Source organism: Clupea harengus, chromosome 1 (genome assembly GCF_900700415.2).
Source record: "Clupea harengus chromosome 1, Ch_v2.0.2, whole genome shotgun sequence".
In the NCBI taxonomy this organism is placed as follows: domain Eukaryota; kingdom Metazoa; phylum Chordata; class Actinopteri; order Clupeiformes; family Clupeidae; genus Clupea; species Clupea harengus.
Window position 1 is genome coordinate 1,660,856 of NC_045152.1, and position 17,577 is coordinate 1,678,432.

At 42.0% G+C, this 17,577-nt stretch overlaps 2 protein-coding genes across 8 annotated transcripts; one reads left to right on the forward strand and one right to left on the reverse strand.

Annotated features, from left to right (window-relative positions):
• The first annotated feature begins 955 nt into the window (after nt 1-955).
• On the forward strand, nt 956-9,954 carry gtf2f1 (general transcription factor IIF, polypeptide 1). Of its 7 annotated transcripts, none has more exons than XM_012818430.3 (14): nt 956-1,061; nt 1,506-1,558; nt 1,855-1,898; nt 2,256-2,328; nt 2,533-2,726; nt 3,166-3,336; nt 3,658-3,881; nt 5,964-6,111; nt 6,311-6,369; nt 6,719-6,892; nt 7,014-7,087; nt 7,510-7,657; nt 8,847-8,979; nt 9,400-9,954. In XM_012818430.3, the coding sequence occupies exons 2-14, from the start codon at nt 1,547-1,549 to the stop codon at nt 9,605-9,607; spliced, it is 1,662 nt and encodes a 553-aa protein (XP_012673884.2). In that variant the 5' UTR covers nt 956-1,061; nt 1,506-1,546; the 3' UTR covers nt 9,608-9,954. The 7 variants fall into 7 exon arrangements, with proteins under 7 accessions (XP_012673884.2, XP_031417486.1, XP_031417420.1 ...); XM_031561626.2 differs by having other exon boundaries at nt 9,403-9,954; XM_031561560.2 differs by having other exon boundaries at nt 7,014-7,084.
• A 770-nt stretch (nt 9,955-10,724) lies between these two features.
• Nucleotides 10,725-12,492, reverse strand: alkbh7 (alkB homolog 7). Its single transcript, XM_012818441.2, has 4 exons — nt 12,115-12,492; nt 11,563-11,736; nt 11,269-11,393; nt 10,725-10,953 (listed from the first exon to the last, which is right to left on the reverse strand). The coding sequence occupies exons 1-4, from the start codon at nt 12,406-12,408 to the stop codon at nt 10,833-10,835; spliced, it is 714 nt and encodes a 237-aa protein (XP_012673895.1). The 5' UTR covers nt 12,409-12,492; the 3' UTR covers nt 10,725-10,832.
• Nucleotides 12,493-17,577: the final 5,085 nt, after the last annotated feature.

Genomic DNA, 17,577 nt, shown 5'->3' on the forward strand with positions numbered 1-17,577 from the left:
GTTGGTTTGGGAACCGTTCGTAAACACCAAAGGAAGGCAGACTTGTTCGTAGTAGTTCCGTGGAGCTAGCAACAATAAGCGACAGTACACGACGATAGGCGGCAATATGGCGGCGGAAAGCGTCAAAATAAATGTCCGCTTCCTTCAAAGTTTTGTTTAGCTGCTAACTACTCTAGATAAATACACTGCATATTGCATGTTCTAATTTTGTCATTTTAGCAGACACATCTTGCAAATAACCATGGAATGAGATGGTAACCTATTGGGAACACAACACTTCGTTTTTCGTTGTTTATTATCAATTTCTCCATTAAATCTATTATAGATCATCAGATCTAGAAGGCTGCATTTCACACCAAGCTGATAAAAAAAATTATAAAATGAAATAAAATAAATGAAGCCTATAGACTGTGTTTAATATAGCAGAACAGAGTTGTGAGTTGAACTTACCCTATTATGTGACATATGTACAATATATATATGGATTATTTACATTTACATTTACATTTACATTTAGTCATTTAGCAGACGCTTTTGTCCAAAGCGACGTACAAGGGAGATATGCAGTTCATATTGCTAACACACACACACATACAGAAGTACATGCGTGCAAATATGTATGTACAACAGTGGCGACTGGTGAACAAATGAAAAAAACTAAAATCCCTTTTTGGATTGTCATTTCCCAGATTTTCTTCTGGACCTTAACAACACTTGTAGGCTCTTTGAATAAAAAAAAAAGGCATTTCAAGCTTCTTTTTCCATTCTGGTTTGTATTTTCCCAGCTTTACGTTTATTGTACCTTTAGTAGCACATACAGTTTGTTAGATAATCATTTTCTTTCTTAATTGTTCGTCCTTTTATAATTCAAAACCAATAAATAAACTTTTACTTTTATTTTGAAAATTAAAATTCGAATGGCGACCATCTTCAAATTTTAGTTATTGTCGCTGGCTACACGCTGCTGTTAGTAGTATGTTTGCTAATAATCCCGCATCGGAGTTTATGTAGCGGTGTCATTTAATTAAATTACTTCTCTTTTTGCAACGTGTGAAGAAAAGGTACAAAGCCTGCACCAATTAACATACAATTCAGTTATGTTGAATGTTAAGAAAAATATGAGTTAGCTGAGGTTTTCCTAGCTAATGATAGCCCTTCTTAGTGAACTATCGGCATTACCAAGGCAGGTAGGGTAACGTTAACGTGAATTTTGCCGGCATTTGTCGAAGGATAGACCCAGACCCATTCAGATTGCTGGATGCCTGGTCGTGCAAATGTAGCGACTACACTATTTTGTTTGTTGTTGTTTTAAACGGTTTGCTGATAACTTATACGTAGCGTTAGATCAGTCATAGTATGAATTACTCCTAGACATGAGCTAGCTACATATTAGCTATCTAAGTTAAGGGAGTCGGTTGACTGAGTTGACTGCCATAACTCATTCAGCAAAAAAGCAGAGCCCTTTTTCAATGCATTTGTTTGATGCGTTTGTTTTCCTCTTCAAGGCTCGGTTTTTACGCAGAGACCGGAGGGAAACACAAGGAATATGGCGTCACTGGTAAGGCTTCTCGCACGATGCCAGTTGAATTAGCATAACGTTAAAAACTTATGATGTATTTTGAATGAAACAAAATTGGCCCCTCGACACCTCTATATCTGCTTAAGCTAACCACTGTTTTTGATTTGGATGTGTTGTGACATTGAGCTGACATGCTTAGCCTATAACAAATCGACTTGCTCTCAAGTAGATTTGACGATTGCACTGCCTTAATCCATGCCATTATTGATGCAAACTGATGTATAACAGTGTATGAGGTCCTAGTGATTTGTCCGTTTGTGTTCGTGCGTTTGAAGGGGGGGAGCAGTTCAGGTACAGAATACACGGTCCGAGTACCAAAGTGAGTATTTAAAAAAAAAATATATATATATATTTTTGTGTATAGTATCTTTACATTTAGAAACCGAGTTTAGACCTATTAAAGAGGTTCATTCATTTCAGTTTAGAAATGTGTGAAGGTATGAATTGTTTAAAGTTGATAACACAAGTTACCGTTATGCCTGATTATGTACAGGCTACTGCACCTGTTGTGCAACATTGACCAAGTTACAGTATATTAATGGCACAAATGGAATAGACATAAGTGTGCAAATAGTTGTGGTTCATTCCGTAGATATGTTCAAGTGTGTCCAAAGCATTCATTTTTTTAAATGTTATTGCTGTTAATATTTTTTTTCTTTTGAATTGTATTGATCAGAAATACAAATAAGAAATACAACATCATGGCTTTCAATGCTGGCGACAAGGTGAACTGCTCTGCCTGGACCCAGGTAAGATGAACATTTTTGCTGCACAGAGACTCGTCAGGAAAGCGTTGAAAAGTGTTAACGTTTTTATTTAACAAAGTGTACTCACAGCAGTAAATGCTTCAGACTAGCTAAGTTCTTCTTGTTTCACTCAATGGGGTCTCCTCACTCTCTGATGCCATGTGCTCTCCTCTCTTTCCCTCTCCTCCTCGCCCCTGGGCTGCACAGGCCCGCATGGAGCGTGACATGAGCAACAGACGGATGTACGCTGGCGAGGAGTCTGAGGAGGGAGCGGCCGGAAGCGAGTTCGGGAAGAAGCAGAGGGAGGAGGCGCGCCGGAAGAAGTACGGCATCGTGACCCGGGAGTTCAAGGTGGACGACCAGCCCTGGATCCTCAAGGTTAATGGGAAGGCAGGCAAAAGGTGGGGCAGTCGTTGTGGACTTCTCGTCAGCTGACACCCAGGCAGTGATATGGCCAGTCTAGCCGGTAGCTTTTACAATTGAGTTGCGGCAAGTTCAAATATTCTCGCATTCTCGCAAGACTCGCTACAGTATGGAAAAAAATATTCTGGTCCCGTTACTTTGTGTTCATCATTTTATGATGGGATGATTTTGTGTTATGGGATGCTTGGCCTTGTCAGATAGTGCAGACAAAAGTCTGTTGGGGGCCAGGTTGACAACCGCTGATTGAAAGTTTACGTGTGTGTCTGTGTTTTTGTTTAGGTATCTTTTTCCAACACTTTCCTCTCTCGTCACTGAAGTTATTAGCTTGTCGCTTCTATGTAGACTTGAGATCACGTGCGCTTTCTTATTGGTGTGGCGCCTACACCTCCCCTCTCCCCCTTTCCCTCCCTGTCTTAGGTTCAAGGGTCAGAAGAAAGGAGGGGTGACGGAGAACGCCTCCTACTACATCTTCACCCAGTGTCCCGACGGGGCCTTTGAGGCCTTCCCTGTCCACGGCTGGTACAACTTCGTCCCCCAGGCCAAGCACCGCACGCTGACGGCGGAGGAAGCCGAGGAGGAGTGGGGCAGGTGGGTCTGCACCATGGGACGTCTGGCCTGGACCGGGCTTACTGGGGGGGGTGGAGGGATGTGAGGGATGATATCAGAGGGTAATTGTGATAACTACACCAGTTAGAATACACCAGAAGGTCATGATAGTGCCTGTATGTGTGGAGGGTTTCGTTGGGTCCCATTGCAAGACCACCTTCTGGATTCCAAGAGTGGGTGGATATGTACCAGAGGGAACATGGTACACTATGTTTCAGTGTTGGGGGGGCAGGGGGGAAGAAGTTGAAGAAGGCATGAAGGCAAAGTAATGATTGGTAAGCGCGCGCGACTTGTCTTTGGCAGGAGAAACAAGGTGGTGAACCACTTCAGCATCATGCTCCAGCGGCGTCTGAGGGAGTCGGACCGCGGCGGCGCCGGCGACGATGACGACGACGACGACGAGGGCGGGAAGGGCGGCAAGAAGAAGAAGAAGAAGGGCGGCAGGGGAGGCGGCGACCTGCGCATCACCGACCTGGAGGACGACCTGGAGATGAGCAGCGACGAGAGCGGCAGCAGTGCTGGAGAAGGTGAGCGGGGAGCGAGGGAAGACGCTTGGGCTGATGGGATATGCAGTTTATAATCTCAATGCTGAGATTGTGTTTAACAGCACACCAAAGTCACCATAACAACACTGTATATGCACAACTTCAATATTAAAAAGAAAAGGGCAAATTTGGAAGTACAAACTGCTTTTAGTTGTATGTGCTGTAGTAGGCCTTCATAATATATGGTTCAAAACTGACAAACTGCACCCAAATCAGAGATGTGCTATATATATATATATATATATATATATATATATGATTTGGATGCAGTTTGTCAGTTTTGAACAATATACTATGTAGGCCTACTACTGCACATACAACGTAAGCAGTAGGGAAAATAAGTATTTCAACCCCTGCCGATTTCGCAAGTTTGGCCACTTGCAAAGAAATGTGTGATCTATAATTGTAATGGTAGGTGTATTTTAACAGTGAGAAATAGAATATCAACAAAAAAATCCAGAAAACTGCATTTTATAACATTTATGACTTAATTTGCATTTGATGCAGAAAATAAGTATTTGAACCCCTAGCAAAACATGACTTAGTACAGACGTCAGACTTTTCTTGTAGTTGGTCACCAGGTTTACACACATCTCAGGAGGGATTTTGGTCCACTCCTCTTTGCAGATCCTCTCCAAATCCTTAAGGTTGCGTTTTCAATGGGAGGGAATGAGGTTCAAGCCCAATATTCCACATTATATGGCCCCATCCATAGTCCCCTCGATGCAGTGGAGTCGTCCTGTACCCTTGGCAGAGAAACAGCCCCAAAGCATAATGTTTCCACCTCCATGCTTGACGGTGGGCATGGTGTCATATTCAGCATTCTTCCCCCTCCAAACGCGGCAAGTCGAGTTGATGCCAAAGAGCTTGATTTTGGTCTCATCTGACCACATCCTGTCTCCCAATCCTCCTTAGAATCATTCAAGTGTTCATTGGCAAACTTCAGACAGCCCTGTACATGTGCTTCCTTGAGCAGGGTGACCTTGCGAGTTCTGCAGTACTTCAAACCATTACGGCGTATTGTGTTGCCAATGGTTTTCTTGGTGACTGTGGTCCCAGCTGCCTTGAGATCATTCACAAGCTCCCCCTGTGTAGTTCCGGGGTTATTCTGCACCTTTCGGATGATCACCGATACCGCACGAGGGGATATCTTGCATGGAGCCCCAGACCTAGAGCGATGGACAGTTGTTTGGTGTTGCTTCCATTTGCGAATAATCGCACCAATAGTTGTCTGCTTCTCACCAAGCTGCTTGCCGATGGTTTTGTAACCCATTCCAGCCTTGTGCAGGTCTACAATCTTATCTCTGATGTCCTTGGTCAACTCTTTGGTCTTGCCCATGGTGGTGAGGTTGAAGGTGTGAAGTATGATTCTTTGGACAGGTTTCTTTTATACACGTCACCAGTTGAGATCAGGTGTACCTTGTTAGGCCTAATGGGAACTAATCTGTGTGCTTCTTGGGCACATAACTGGTCATTGGGAGCCAGAATTCTTGCTGTTTGCTTGGGGGTTCAAATACTTATTTTCTGCATCAAATACAAATAAAGTTGTTATAAAATGCAGTTTTCTGGATTTTTTTTGTTGATATTCTGTTTCTCACTGTTAAAATACACCTACCATTACAATTATAGATCACACATTTCTTTGCAAGTGGCCAAACTTGCGAAATCGGCAGGGGTTCAAATACTTATTTTCCCCACTGTATATTAGATTAACAATGAAGACTTAACATGACAATGTACCCTTTGCTGAAAACATGTACAGCATATGCCAAGTAACATAGCATAGTTACATAGCTCAAACTCAAAGGAAATTGACAGAGGGACACATGGAGAGAGGGAAAAGGAGAGATTCAGAGATATAACGTCATGTGAGATGAGTAGTGGAAATGACTGCAGAGTGTGTGTGTGTGTGTGTGCACATGTGCATACTGTGCACACTTGAGTGGTTCCAACACGCATTGCCGGTAGATGGGTAAAAGGTGGTTAAGAAGGGAAATAGCCTGTGAGAAGGCTGGAAACACAGCAAAGACGACACAACACTAAAAAAAAGGCCACTTTTTACAGATGGAGAGGGCAAGCCAAAGACAAAGAAGAAAGCCAAGGGGAAGGGGAAGAAGAAGAAGAAGAACGACAGCGACAAAAGCCATGGGGAGGACAGTGACGATGGCGACTTTGAAGGTTTAGAAGTCGACTACATATCAGATGAAACCAGGTGTGGCCATACGGATGGATTTTTACGCTCTGAGCAAAATTCTTCCTTTGATTATGTGTACAACTGTCCACATTTACAAAACTTTTTTTTTTAAACTTGTGTTCATAAAAGTGTGTATGTGAATTTAGAAAGCATAACATGTCTCATAACATGTTCAAACTATCCTTAGCATGTTCAAACTATCTCTTGTTGTCTGCAGCTCTGAAGAAGAGGACGCAGAGAAGGCCAAACCCAACAAAGGACAGGACGTCCCTAAAGGTTCGGTTCTGTGTTGCTTGCATAGTCCCACTTTTAATAACGACTGTTTGCTTCGAGGCACCTGACCTCTGACCCCCTGCAGCGGCTGCATGGGTGTGGAAAACCCCTTGTCAAGAAAGAAACCTGCACTGACAAATGGCTTGGAAAGGGGGGTCCATCGTGTGTGCGCGTGTCACTTTTGTGGACTGGTGGAAAACCTCTCCCCTGCTTTCATTTTTTTTTCCCCTCTGCGAATGTCCATCTGGCTCAGAGACTATTGCATGAGTGGGTTTTTACAGTGTGTGTGATATTAGACACGTGCTAGTATGTTCTCCCTGTCTAATGAGATTGTCGGGCGTCTCCCACCTAGGCATTGACGAGATGTCTGAGAGTGAAGAAGAAAGCGAGGAGGAGAAACCGAATGAAGAAGAGACTAAAGAAGAGGAAGAGGAGGACGAAGGGAAGAAGACCCCTGTGCACATGGAGAAGAAGAAGAAGAAAGGTGTGGTAGACGTTCCACACCAGAGGAAAGAACCAAACAAAAGTACTCATTTCACATATGTTAGATGTTTGTATGTGTGTGTGTGTGTCTGCACTCCAATCCCTTAAAACTGATGTTTGTTGTTTGTTTGTGTGTTTGTTTGTTTGTTTGTGAATATTTGCAGACAGCAGCGGAGAATCGGAGAGCTCAGAGGACAGCGACATCGATGGAGAGGCCACATCTGCTCTCTTCATGGTGGTGAGGGCGATCTATTTGTATGCTCTTAAAGCAACATTACTCTTAGTCCTGTTCTAGTGAACCCTCAGCACTGCAATGCTTAGTCCTCTCTGAGCTCAAGAGAGTGTCATTTAACTAGTCTAATCTAATTAGTTTAGCTAATTATCAGATTTTTCTACTGTTTAGGAATTGTGCAAGGTCTAGCACTATGTATTTTATTGCTAAGAAAACAAATTGAACTGATGCTTAATTTACAGTGCTTATTTGAAGCCACCTAGATTTAAACTCTTGACACCCATGACCCAGTTACTCTAACCTTCAAATAAATAATATAATCTACAAATACACAGTTTAGATGGAGCCATAAGCTCTTCAAATGAATGTCTCCCAAGAGTTGATGTGCTGGCTCTGAGGGTCTGCCTCCTGTTCATTCACCCTCACAGAAGAAGCGCACCCCACCTAAACGGAGCGGAGGGCGTGGGTCAGCCGGAAGCTCCAAAACGGGCAGTCGCCCCGGCACACCGTCCATCGACAGCGCCGCCACCTCCAGCACACTGCGCGCAGCAGCCAGCAAGCTGGAGCAAGGTAAAGGTGGGAAATGGCTCAATGCTTTTTTTTTATTATTATCTTTCTTACTCTCTGCCACCCAGTGTTTATCTCTTCTTTAGTGTTACGACCCAGCGTGTTGTTGAGACCACAACATAAAAAGAGAAGCTGACACAAGGTTAGATTTGACAGAAAAGGATTATGGTTGTCAAAATAACACGTTTAATATTGAATCATTAATTATGGAAATCCCCAAAGGTAATTTGTTAAATATTTCTAACTGTAAGAACAAACTGTTCAACTATACATTGCATTTTACCAAGGCAAAGGAAAGTTATAAGGCGTGGGTTTTTAGTGACATAAGTTTGCAATCTAGCAAGATTTGATCAGTGCTTTAGCTGTTGGTATAGTCTGACGTTACTCAAGTTAACTCGCTTGTTTTATACAAACTATGAGATGGGTTAATTAGGAATAAAGAAAATATGTTCTTCATTGAACAAAGCTCATAGAAGAATCATCTGTTATTGGCCATTAATGTGTGGTGAACATCACACTGCCAAGGCTGGTTTACTTTGTCACTTAACGTCATGGCAAACTGACAGATTTTTTAAATGCTTCTCATGGCAAATTCATATAGGCAATTCATTTTTAAATTAATTAATCACAAAGCATGTCATTAATTCAATTAATTTTGTAATCGCTTGACTGCCACTCAAGAATTGATTAAAATAGACAAACAAGACAAAAATAAGGAAAACCCAAATAATGTATTGGGGTTTCAGTAAAAGAATCCAAAAATAAATTCTGGGACGAGATGGTGGAGTGTATGTAACTAGTCTCCTGCGGGAGGCATGGGTAGCACCCTAGAAACACATAGGCAGGTGTGACCAATTCATCAATAATTTCTCCCTTCTTCCACCACAGCCTCTGCACTGCCACCGCAGGCCTACGGGGGGCGCAACGGGTCGTAACATTATCTCTCTTACTCTATGCAGAGCTCGTCAGTATGTGCACTGTGCCATGTGTGTGTGTGCACTGTGCTATGTGTGTGTGTGCACTGTGTCCATATCCAAGTACTATGTCTCATGCCATTTTAAAGTTATTTAAAGGAGTTTGAAACGTAGCTAATTTGCTTAGTGAAGTGGCCACGCATGCTCTGGTTTATTAACTAGGCAGAGCTGAGCTGAACTGGTTTAAGAGAATATTGAGAATATTCTGTGCATCTCGTGTCCAGGGAAGCGTCAACCGGCAGCGGCCAGCGCAGACACCCCAGCATCCAAGAGGCTGAAGATGGACCCTTCCCCCCAGAGCCCTTCGGGAAAGAGCACACCTCAGCCCTCATCTGGGAAATCCACGCCCAGCGCCAGGTACATGCATTGCCGTGACCAGCTACGAGGTCACAGAGGTCCGGACCTCTGTCATTTATTTCAGATTCAAAAGTAAAATTTGAAGCTTAATAGAACGAAAAATCCAGCAATTGAGAATTTCTCATCCGAATGTCTTCATGTATAACTTGATATGTAGTGTATGAGTTGAGGGAGGGCGCAGGTGAGCAGTGTCATTTATAAACAGTTCTCAACCCCTTCTGCCAACCGCCCCCTCCCCTCTCACACACTTTCAATTCACACAACATATTTCACTGATATGTCTGGTGCTATAAGGCTAAAACAAGTGAAGCAATATGTTGTGGGCTTCCAATGGTAACTTGGTAGCGGGGATATTTTTTCATCCCTCACACTCTATGTTTTACACCCCCCCCCCCCCCCCCCCCCCCCCCCCCATTTCAGCAGTGATGTGCAGCTGACAGAAGAAGCCGTACGTCGGTATCTGATTCGCAAGCCCATGACCACCAAGGACCTGTTGAAGAAGTTCCAGACAAAGCGCACGGGACTCAGTAGCGACCAAACAGTCAACGTGCTCGCCCAGATCCTCAAGAAGCTCAATCCAGAGAGGAAGAACATCAATGACAAGATGCATTTCTACCTTACTGAGTGAAGGCTGGAGAAGAGCTGCTTGCCTGTGGCGAAACAGAGCAGGGCTTCAGAAAAGCATTGACTCTAGTTGAGTGACTTTAAACAGGATTGACTCTTGTCTTGGAGTGAACAAGTATTTGTTTAAAGTATTACTGGAGCTTGATATCCTGTGTTGACTTGGAATTAGAACCCCATGAGGGGTTAGTATTGCATTTTGAGATCGAATATGATCTGAATAATGCCCGGCTCAAAGGAGCTGTGATTCATAGCCACTTGATGGAATTCGTTTTTTTTTATAAATCTGTAAACTTTTTTTTTTAAATATTGAGCCAGTGTGCTATCCTGAATAAATCACACTGTTGTTGGTAATGACACGTTAATTGTTATTATTAAATATTTCTGGTGCATTTGCCAGATGGCAAATTTGGAAGTACAAAATCCATTCACAACTGCAGGGGACCAGACCTCCTTGTAGAATTGCATTAATTAAGAAATATTCATGATTGGTCAAACATAAACTGTCCCATCACAGAATACACAACTGGGTACTCATAGCAACCAGACATCTTATATCAGACTTGTTATGTACTGGTGGTAATATGTATAAAAATGGTTAAGGATTAATGAAGTACAACCTAAAAGTATTTAAATGCTGCTCTGTATCAGAAAGTTCCAGCTGAGAATGCCGTGTTGGGTGAATGCTGCAAGACTCTTTTCCCATGTCCACTTCAGAATGAAAGTCAAAACCGATACCCAAATAGACAGAGTTGGGGTCTGCTAGGTTTTCAGGCGGTCCACTGGTGAGTTAGACAGGGCCCACCGTTTTGCCACTTGCTTTAATAAAATAAAAAAATCACATTATTACAGTTCTGAAATGGCTGCTGCAAGCAGGTTTAAAGGTTAAGAATAAAGCATAAGCCAAGCAAATTTCATATATTATTTATTAAATATTTATATACATTGGGTGAACAATAGTTGACAAATTTCCTTAACTTTTCAGGGCATCTTATACTGATTTTTTTTATATAATGAAACGATTGACCGCTTTCAAGTTCAAGGGCTGTATCAAACTATAATCAGCTTGGTAAATTCCATGCTGGGAGGGCAATCGTCTTATAAAATAGATCATAAAGATATGAATATCTCGAAATACTTAAATTTGATCTATAAACTGCTCCAACAAAACTGACACTCATAGCTGTTTGACAACTTGAAAGTGAATGTACGCGCTCCACCAAACCCTCATTTTATTCTGGAAGGTTCCGACAGATGACGGAGATGCGTCGTTGACGAGGAACTCGCCGTCCAGCGAAGAAGGACTCTGCATCCTTCATGATTTCATGTGTGTACTTGTACCTGGCCTCTTTCCTATAAGGGCGATGGAGGAAAAATTGAGGTAGAAACATTGGCGTAAGTAGTAAACTGTCCATAAACTATACAGTCTTTTGCCACTAAAGAAAATTACGTGACAAGTAAAAAAGGTGAATGACACCACTGGAGCTCGAGGCAGTGTGAATGGCTATTCACTTTGAATATTCCGCAGCATCCATTTCAGTGGTGAAATAGACAAAGGAAATGTAGTTCTTACATTCAAATAAAGTACTACCCCCCACATTCTTTTAGCATGCTGTGACGGGTGATGGAAAATAAAATGAGGTCAAACAAGATACAGTGTTCTCTTACCTGAGAATATAAAGAGAACGTTGTGGTAGGAACAGATCTACCCAGTCAGTTTTTTCCTCCTCATGCACTAGTCGCATTACACTGTCAGAGAGAAGGCTGAGACCTGCAATTGTAGTGCCACAGAACTGTATACACCAAAAGGATAGAGAGAGAGAAAACACACGGAAACATTTTATATTTAGATTTACCCCATTCTCTTTTGCTTGTACACAAAGACACCTGCACACTAATGCTCTCCGAAACCATGGTTATCTGATAACCTGCCATCTGCCCGCCCTTTCTCCCCACACATACCTTGACGCTATCTATGTGGGGTTTGATGAAACCGGCCTTATCCAGGTCTAGGACGTGCACAGGGCCAAGCAGCTGGCTACCCTGTGGGAATGCATGCGCTCGTAGCCGACGAATCACAGCCTCACAGGCAGCGCCCCATTGAACACGTTCGGTTTCACGGAAACCATGGATAGCCTAGGGCAGCAGTAAGGAGGGACATTTCATGACGTTATATAACAATAATAACACTAACAACAGTATTCTACATAGTAAACACAGGCAATGTTATCAATCGTGCCTTGACTAATGACTCTTGTTGACAGATAGTTTGCATAGTGTTGTACCATTTTCGTTCTAGCGACTAAATGAAACGTGGTGGCTCTGTTTTGCTCAGACTGGATAATAGCATGGCATCCTAAATGTATCACATCTGGCAATTTCGTTTCGTTTCAATTTTGCTCTGCAAACGAAAGCCCACGTCAGTGCACATGCTTAATGAACTTATGGTTAATTAGGCCAAGCGTTACAATAACCAGTGAACGTAAGTCATGGCTAGCTATCAGGGCCACTTACATCATCCCAGTGATCAAACTCGTATCTCTTTTTCTTAAGCCCCGGCTCTAATTCGCTCATCAGCACTTGCTGCTCTTCCTCGCTGATGAAGTCAATCTGAACTTCAACGAACTCCCGCATCCTCTCTACAATGTGAGGAGAAGAGCCGCATAGCCATGCACAACTCGTTTCACCTTTCGGGTCATCTCTTAGCGTTCCCGACAGGTCGGATACAGTGGAGAAATTATAATGACGTATAGGTCTTATCTGTGTGCGTCTTTGTGCTTGCTTGACAAATCTAAGGAGAAGCCTCATTTCTTCGTTATGTTTTCCCGTGGCCTTCAATTGAAGTTATTGGTGAAGTGATAAATACAAGATTCCCTTCTGGACGCAGCCATATTGGACTTGAAAAGCATTGTGGGAAAGGCAAAACAGCCTATTTGGACGTTTGCTGCCACCTATTGACTGTATTTATACTTACATCCCGTTAGCAATATACTTCTGACTATTATTTAGTCTGTAGCCTACTACTATATCGGAGTCTTAATCTACTTTGGAATATTATCATGTAGGGGACAGTATATGGTAATATAGCTATTGATTTAAATATCTACAATGTGTGCAATTTCCTCTGAAGCCAGACAGACTCCCTGTCTCCCTCTCTGTAAAGACAGGCAGATCCTCTGTGGGGGAGGTTTATGTATATGCAGTAGAATTAACAATCATTGTGGGCCAGTCCCACAAAATGCTCAAGGCTGCTCTATTCACAGACACCACACACAAAAACACACACACGCCCACACGCTCAGCCTAAATAGCAGGCTCTCCATATCAATTAGCCAAACTGACTTTAATGACTGTAATTCCCCTCTAACTGTCAGTACCCAGTACACACAAGTGTTGTTTGTCGCTGTGGTGTGTATTAAACAGCAACCCATGTCAGATTTGCAGGCAGTGGCTTAGCTTTGCTGCGCTGCGGAGCAGTCAGCAGAACTGCATGGCACTATAGGGATTAGCCTCAGAGGCACACGGTGTGGAGAGAACAGCAGTGGCTGACAATGCCAACCGTACCTCTCGCTTACAGTGAATTCTTAGCCATGATCAACCAATGTGTGTTTTTTTCCTCTGAAAGGTGAGATGATTCATTGGGCTTTGAGGGAAAAGCTGTAACGGTGGCATCACTACACCTGAAAAAGTAAATGGTTGAATATTAACATACTCCACACTGGGAAAATAAACACAGTCCCTCTTTCAGAAGATTCTTGCTTATTTTCCATCTCACCACAGTCCCCTCCATTGGCACCCCTGGTAAAGATGACCTTTGGTAATTTAGTTTAGTCTCACACAGAAATAATGAAAACAATTAAACCCTTAAATCAAGTAAATTGCTGAAATAAAGAAAAACTCATCAAGAAATAATATTTTTTTACAAAACCGCCACTCTTATTGGCACCCCTGTATTTAATACTTGGTACAACCTCCCTTTGCCAATAAACCAGCACTGAGTCTTCTCCTATACCCTCTTATAAGGTTGGAGAATACAGTGCAGGGAATTTAAGACCATTCCTCATTACAGAATCTCTCCAGATCGTCCAGGTTCCCAGGTCCTCTCGTGCACACTCTCCTCTTCAGCTTATCCCACAGCTTTTCTATGGTGTCTAGATCAGGGGACTGAGATGGCCATGGCAGAAGCTTGATTATGTGTTCAGTAAACCATTTTTGTGTTGATCTGCACATATGTTTTGGATCATTGTCCTACTGGAAGATTCAGTGACGAACCAGTTTTAGTTTCCGGGCGGAGTAAGCCAGATTTTGATTGTCCTGGTCCTGGTATTTCATGGAGTCCTTGATACCATGTACCCTAACAAGGTTCCCAGGGCCTTAGGAGGAAAAACAGCCCCCCAACATCAGAGCATCTCCACCATACTTAACAGTGGGGATCAGGTTCTTTTCAGAATAGTTATCTTTCTTTTTAGGCAAACCCCAACTCCATTTCCAAGTGCTTGTTGCCAAAAAGCTCAATTTCCATTTCATCTGACCATAGAACACGATCCCAGTCAAAGTGTTTGGCAAATGTTTAGCGTTTGGCAAACTCCAAGCACTTACATTTGTGGTTACATTACAGGAACCGCTTTTTCTGGCATGCCTTCTAAATCTGTTGGCATGAAGGTAGCATGTGATGGTAGTTTTGGAAAGATGCTACTTTTTTCTGTAACTTGCCTACAGTGATCATTGGGGATCTGCTTCTTGCCATCCTCCTCACTGTGCGTGGGGGCAAAATAAACGTGGGTCTTCTTCCAAGAAAGTTTGTAACAGTTCCATTTGATTTTAACTTTTTAATTGATGCCCTACAGCTATTTTATTTATTATTTATAGCCATTCCCTGACTTATTAAGGTCCACACACGTTTCCCGTATCTGAAGAATGAATAAGGGAATTTGGGCCACCTCATTTTTATACCCCTGTGAAACAGAAGGTCAGGGATTACTGCTTGAAAGTTCCTAAACACTCTGATAAATATAAATGGAAAAATGCTCCAGCTACATTATGTTTATAAGAATTTTACATTTTGTTAAAAATAATTAATTCTTGATGAGGGACTTTTCTTCTGAGAATACATTTTTTTCACTTAAAGATTGGATATTTCTAATTTCAGTGTGAGATTAAGCTAATTCACCAAAAAGTGAATATCTTATAACCCTTTTTACTCATATTTGCCAGGGGTGCCAATAATTGTGAAGGAGACTACCACATTTGTGTCTTGACAAATTACTTTCGTTTTTTTATGAGGAGGAACATAGACCAGAACATCAATAAGATTGTGACAAAACATGAGTTTTGATGCGCTCTTTCATGAGGGTTAAAGAAATATACTTCACAAATGCTACACGTGTTTTAATTTTGCTACTGTGATTGTAACAGCAGTTACAGTAGATAGAGCAGTAATGTATTGTATATCTTCCTTGTGAATAATGTGCAGACTTCATAGGTGATAGAATCAGAATGGAAAAAACAGATAGGCTCATGTTCTCTCATTGCTTCTCAGCAAACGATTCTGGCTGCTAGGGTTTCAGGAAAAGGTACTCTGACCTATGAATAATTCACCACAATAGACTCACATCGGTTCACATACAGCTGTATCTGCCAGCAAAAAAAAAGAAATCAGGCTGGAAACGTCCCAAATGTGTGCCAGAAGGTGGTGTGTGGCCATGTTTTCTACTGCTGAGTGGGGGTGCTCATCATGCCAAGGGAGCAAGGAAAGAGGGATGTCTATGGCAGTCAGGATTTCTTCCTCTGAAATCCTTTAACCCTTTCAAATGTTAGCAGTGTGCACTTAGCAATGCCTATTTCTTCAGTCAATATATTGATGTTCATGTATGTAATCGCTATTGTGAAACTGACCCAGGCAAAATGAAGAACGGGGTCACATGATATCTGTCCCCTGTGTCCATCTACTTCCTCATGCTGGACTCACATTTCAGAAACCACAGATCATTTAAACACATGATGTACCTTGTATTGATAGGATGAATTTGTTTGACTGAAAAAGCATATCCCCTCTCTTTCCATGTAAACAAAAAGCTTTTGCTTTTCACCTTAAAATGAAAATACCTCTGAGCAAAATAACACCAACTTTCTTGTGGCTTTATTCCAGGAGACTATACTGGCTCCCGTTTGAACCACTAGGTGTCACTCCACAGTAGTTGGAGACTGCAACCATTACCCCTGCAAACGAGCTGCATTTTGCAAGTTGGAGGTATCTCTTGCATTTGACAAATATAAGCTGACTCAGGTGTTCCACTGAGAATTCCCTACATTTACTTTTTATCAATGAAACTTTAAATATCCCAAGAGTCCTTAGCAAGGAGAATACAACAGTTTGCACTACCTCTATGTAGAACACAGCGTTTCAAGTATTCATGGTTAACTGACATCATTCAGTTCCTGGGCAGAGAGGGGAAGAGAGGCTTTGCTTTGCTATATGTTCTTGTGTTCTTACTGCATTGTACAAAAAAAAAAAAAAAACATCAAATAGGAAGTAGTGGTCATATTGATGTAAAACGCCTCTTGTTTGGGCATGAGTTTGGCCACCAAGGAATTAAAGCCTTTGTTTATGAAGATATGCTAATCATACATCAGCTTGTAAAACAGGGCAACAATAACACAAGGCAAAGATGAAGCAAAAAGCTGCTACACAGTTATGTTGCTTTTGGCACTGCCACTGTTCTATAAATGATATTGTTTTGTCAAGGTCATCATTCATTTCAAGTCTCCATGACCTATTTTCACATGCCAGAGAGACACAAATATTGAATTTGTGATTGAACAACATTGATATTGGTTTCATGTTAAAGCCCTATGTCATCTTGCCATATCATTGCAAAGTATTGGTGACCTTGGAGCCTTTAAGGTCACAGAAGTGTTCATAAATTATAGCACAGCATCCTATTCATCAGATCACAGTCGTCGGCATTTCTCTCACTGGACACCGTGACTGACAGCTTTAGGAGTCATCAACACAGGAAATCGTTAGCAGACCACCAGCTTAGAGCACAGTCCAAGTGGCTATGATTCACCGTATTGATTGTAATGCATACTTAGATGTATATCTTCAGTACAATCCACCACCTTAAATTAGTGACTACAGTGATGTTGAAATTGATGTTTTAAAAAAGCAATTGATAAAAAAGGAAATAGTGTGTTTGTGTGTGTGTGTGTTTGTGTGTGTGTGTGTGTGTATATACGTGTGTGTGTGTGTGTGTGTGTGTGTGTGTGTGTGTGTGTGTGTGTGTGTGTGTGTGTGTGTGTGTATATATGTGGGTGTGTATGTTTGTGTGTGGGAGAGGGAGAGAGAGAGGGAGAGGGAGAGAGAGAGAGATTTATAGCCAATTACAACTTCAAGTTAAAAATAATCTCCACACTGGCTGAGACACACATCCTTTTAAACTGGCACCTTATCAGTTTCAGTCATCAGCTTCTTAACAACATATGTCCCAATACAAGATTTCACAAGAGAGAACAGACGACACTTTGTGCCTCCATTTTGAGAAAGTAGACAGTATTACATCCCTCTGGTTGGGCTGAGTATCACCCAGTGATCATATCGATGTCTTCTAGTACAGGTCAATTGTTTCACAAGAGCCCTAAGCTCAGAAACATATGCCATAATGGAGGTCAAACAGTGATTCTAGCCTGACCACTTCTGACATTAACATTATTTGTAGAATTACAAAAGGGGAACTGTTGTTAAAGAATCAAGCGTAATTTATATTATTGCACACCTTGCAATTAATATCACAATAGCTCTTAGGGATGAATGCCTTATAAACAGTCAGTTGTGAGATGTGCTATGCATCTAAATCCTCACTCTGTCTCAACTAAAGGGTTAAAGGGCTGCTAGTCCTTTGGAGGTATGGGTTAACTCGTTCTCATACTCATAGTTTGTCTGAAGAGGTGCTTTAGCACACAGTCAACCACTCCAAC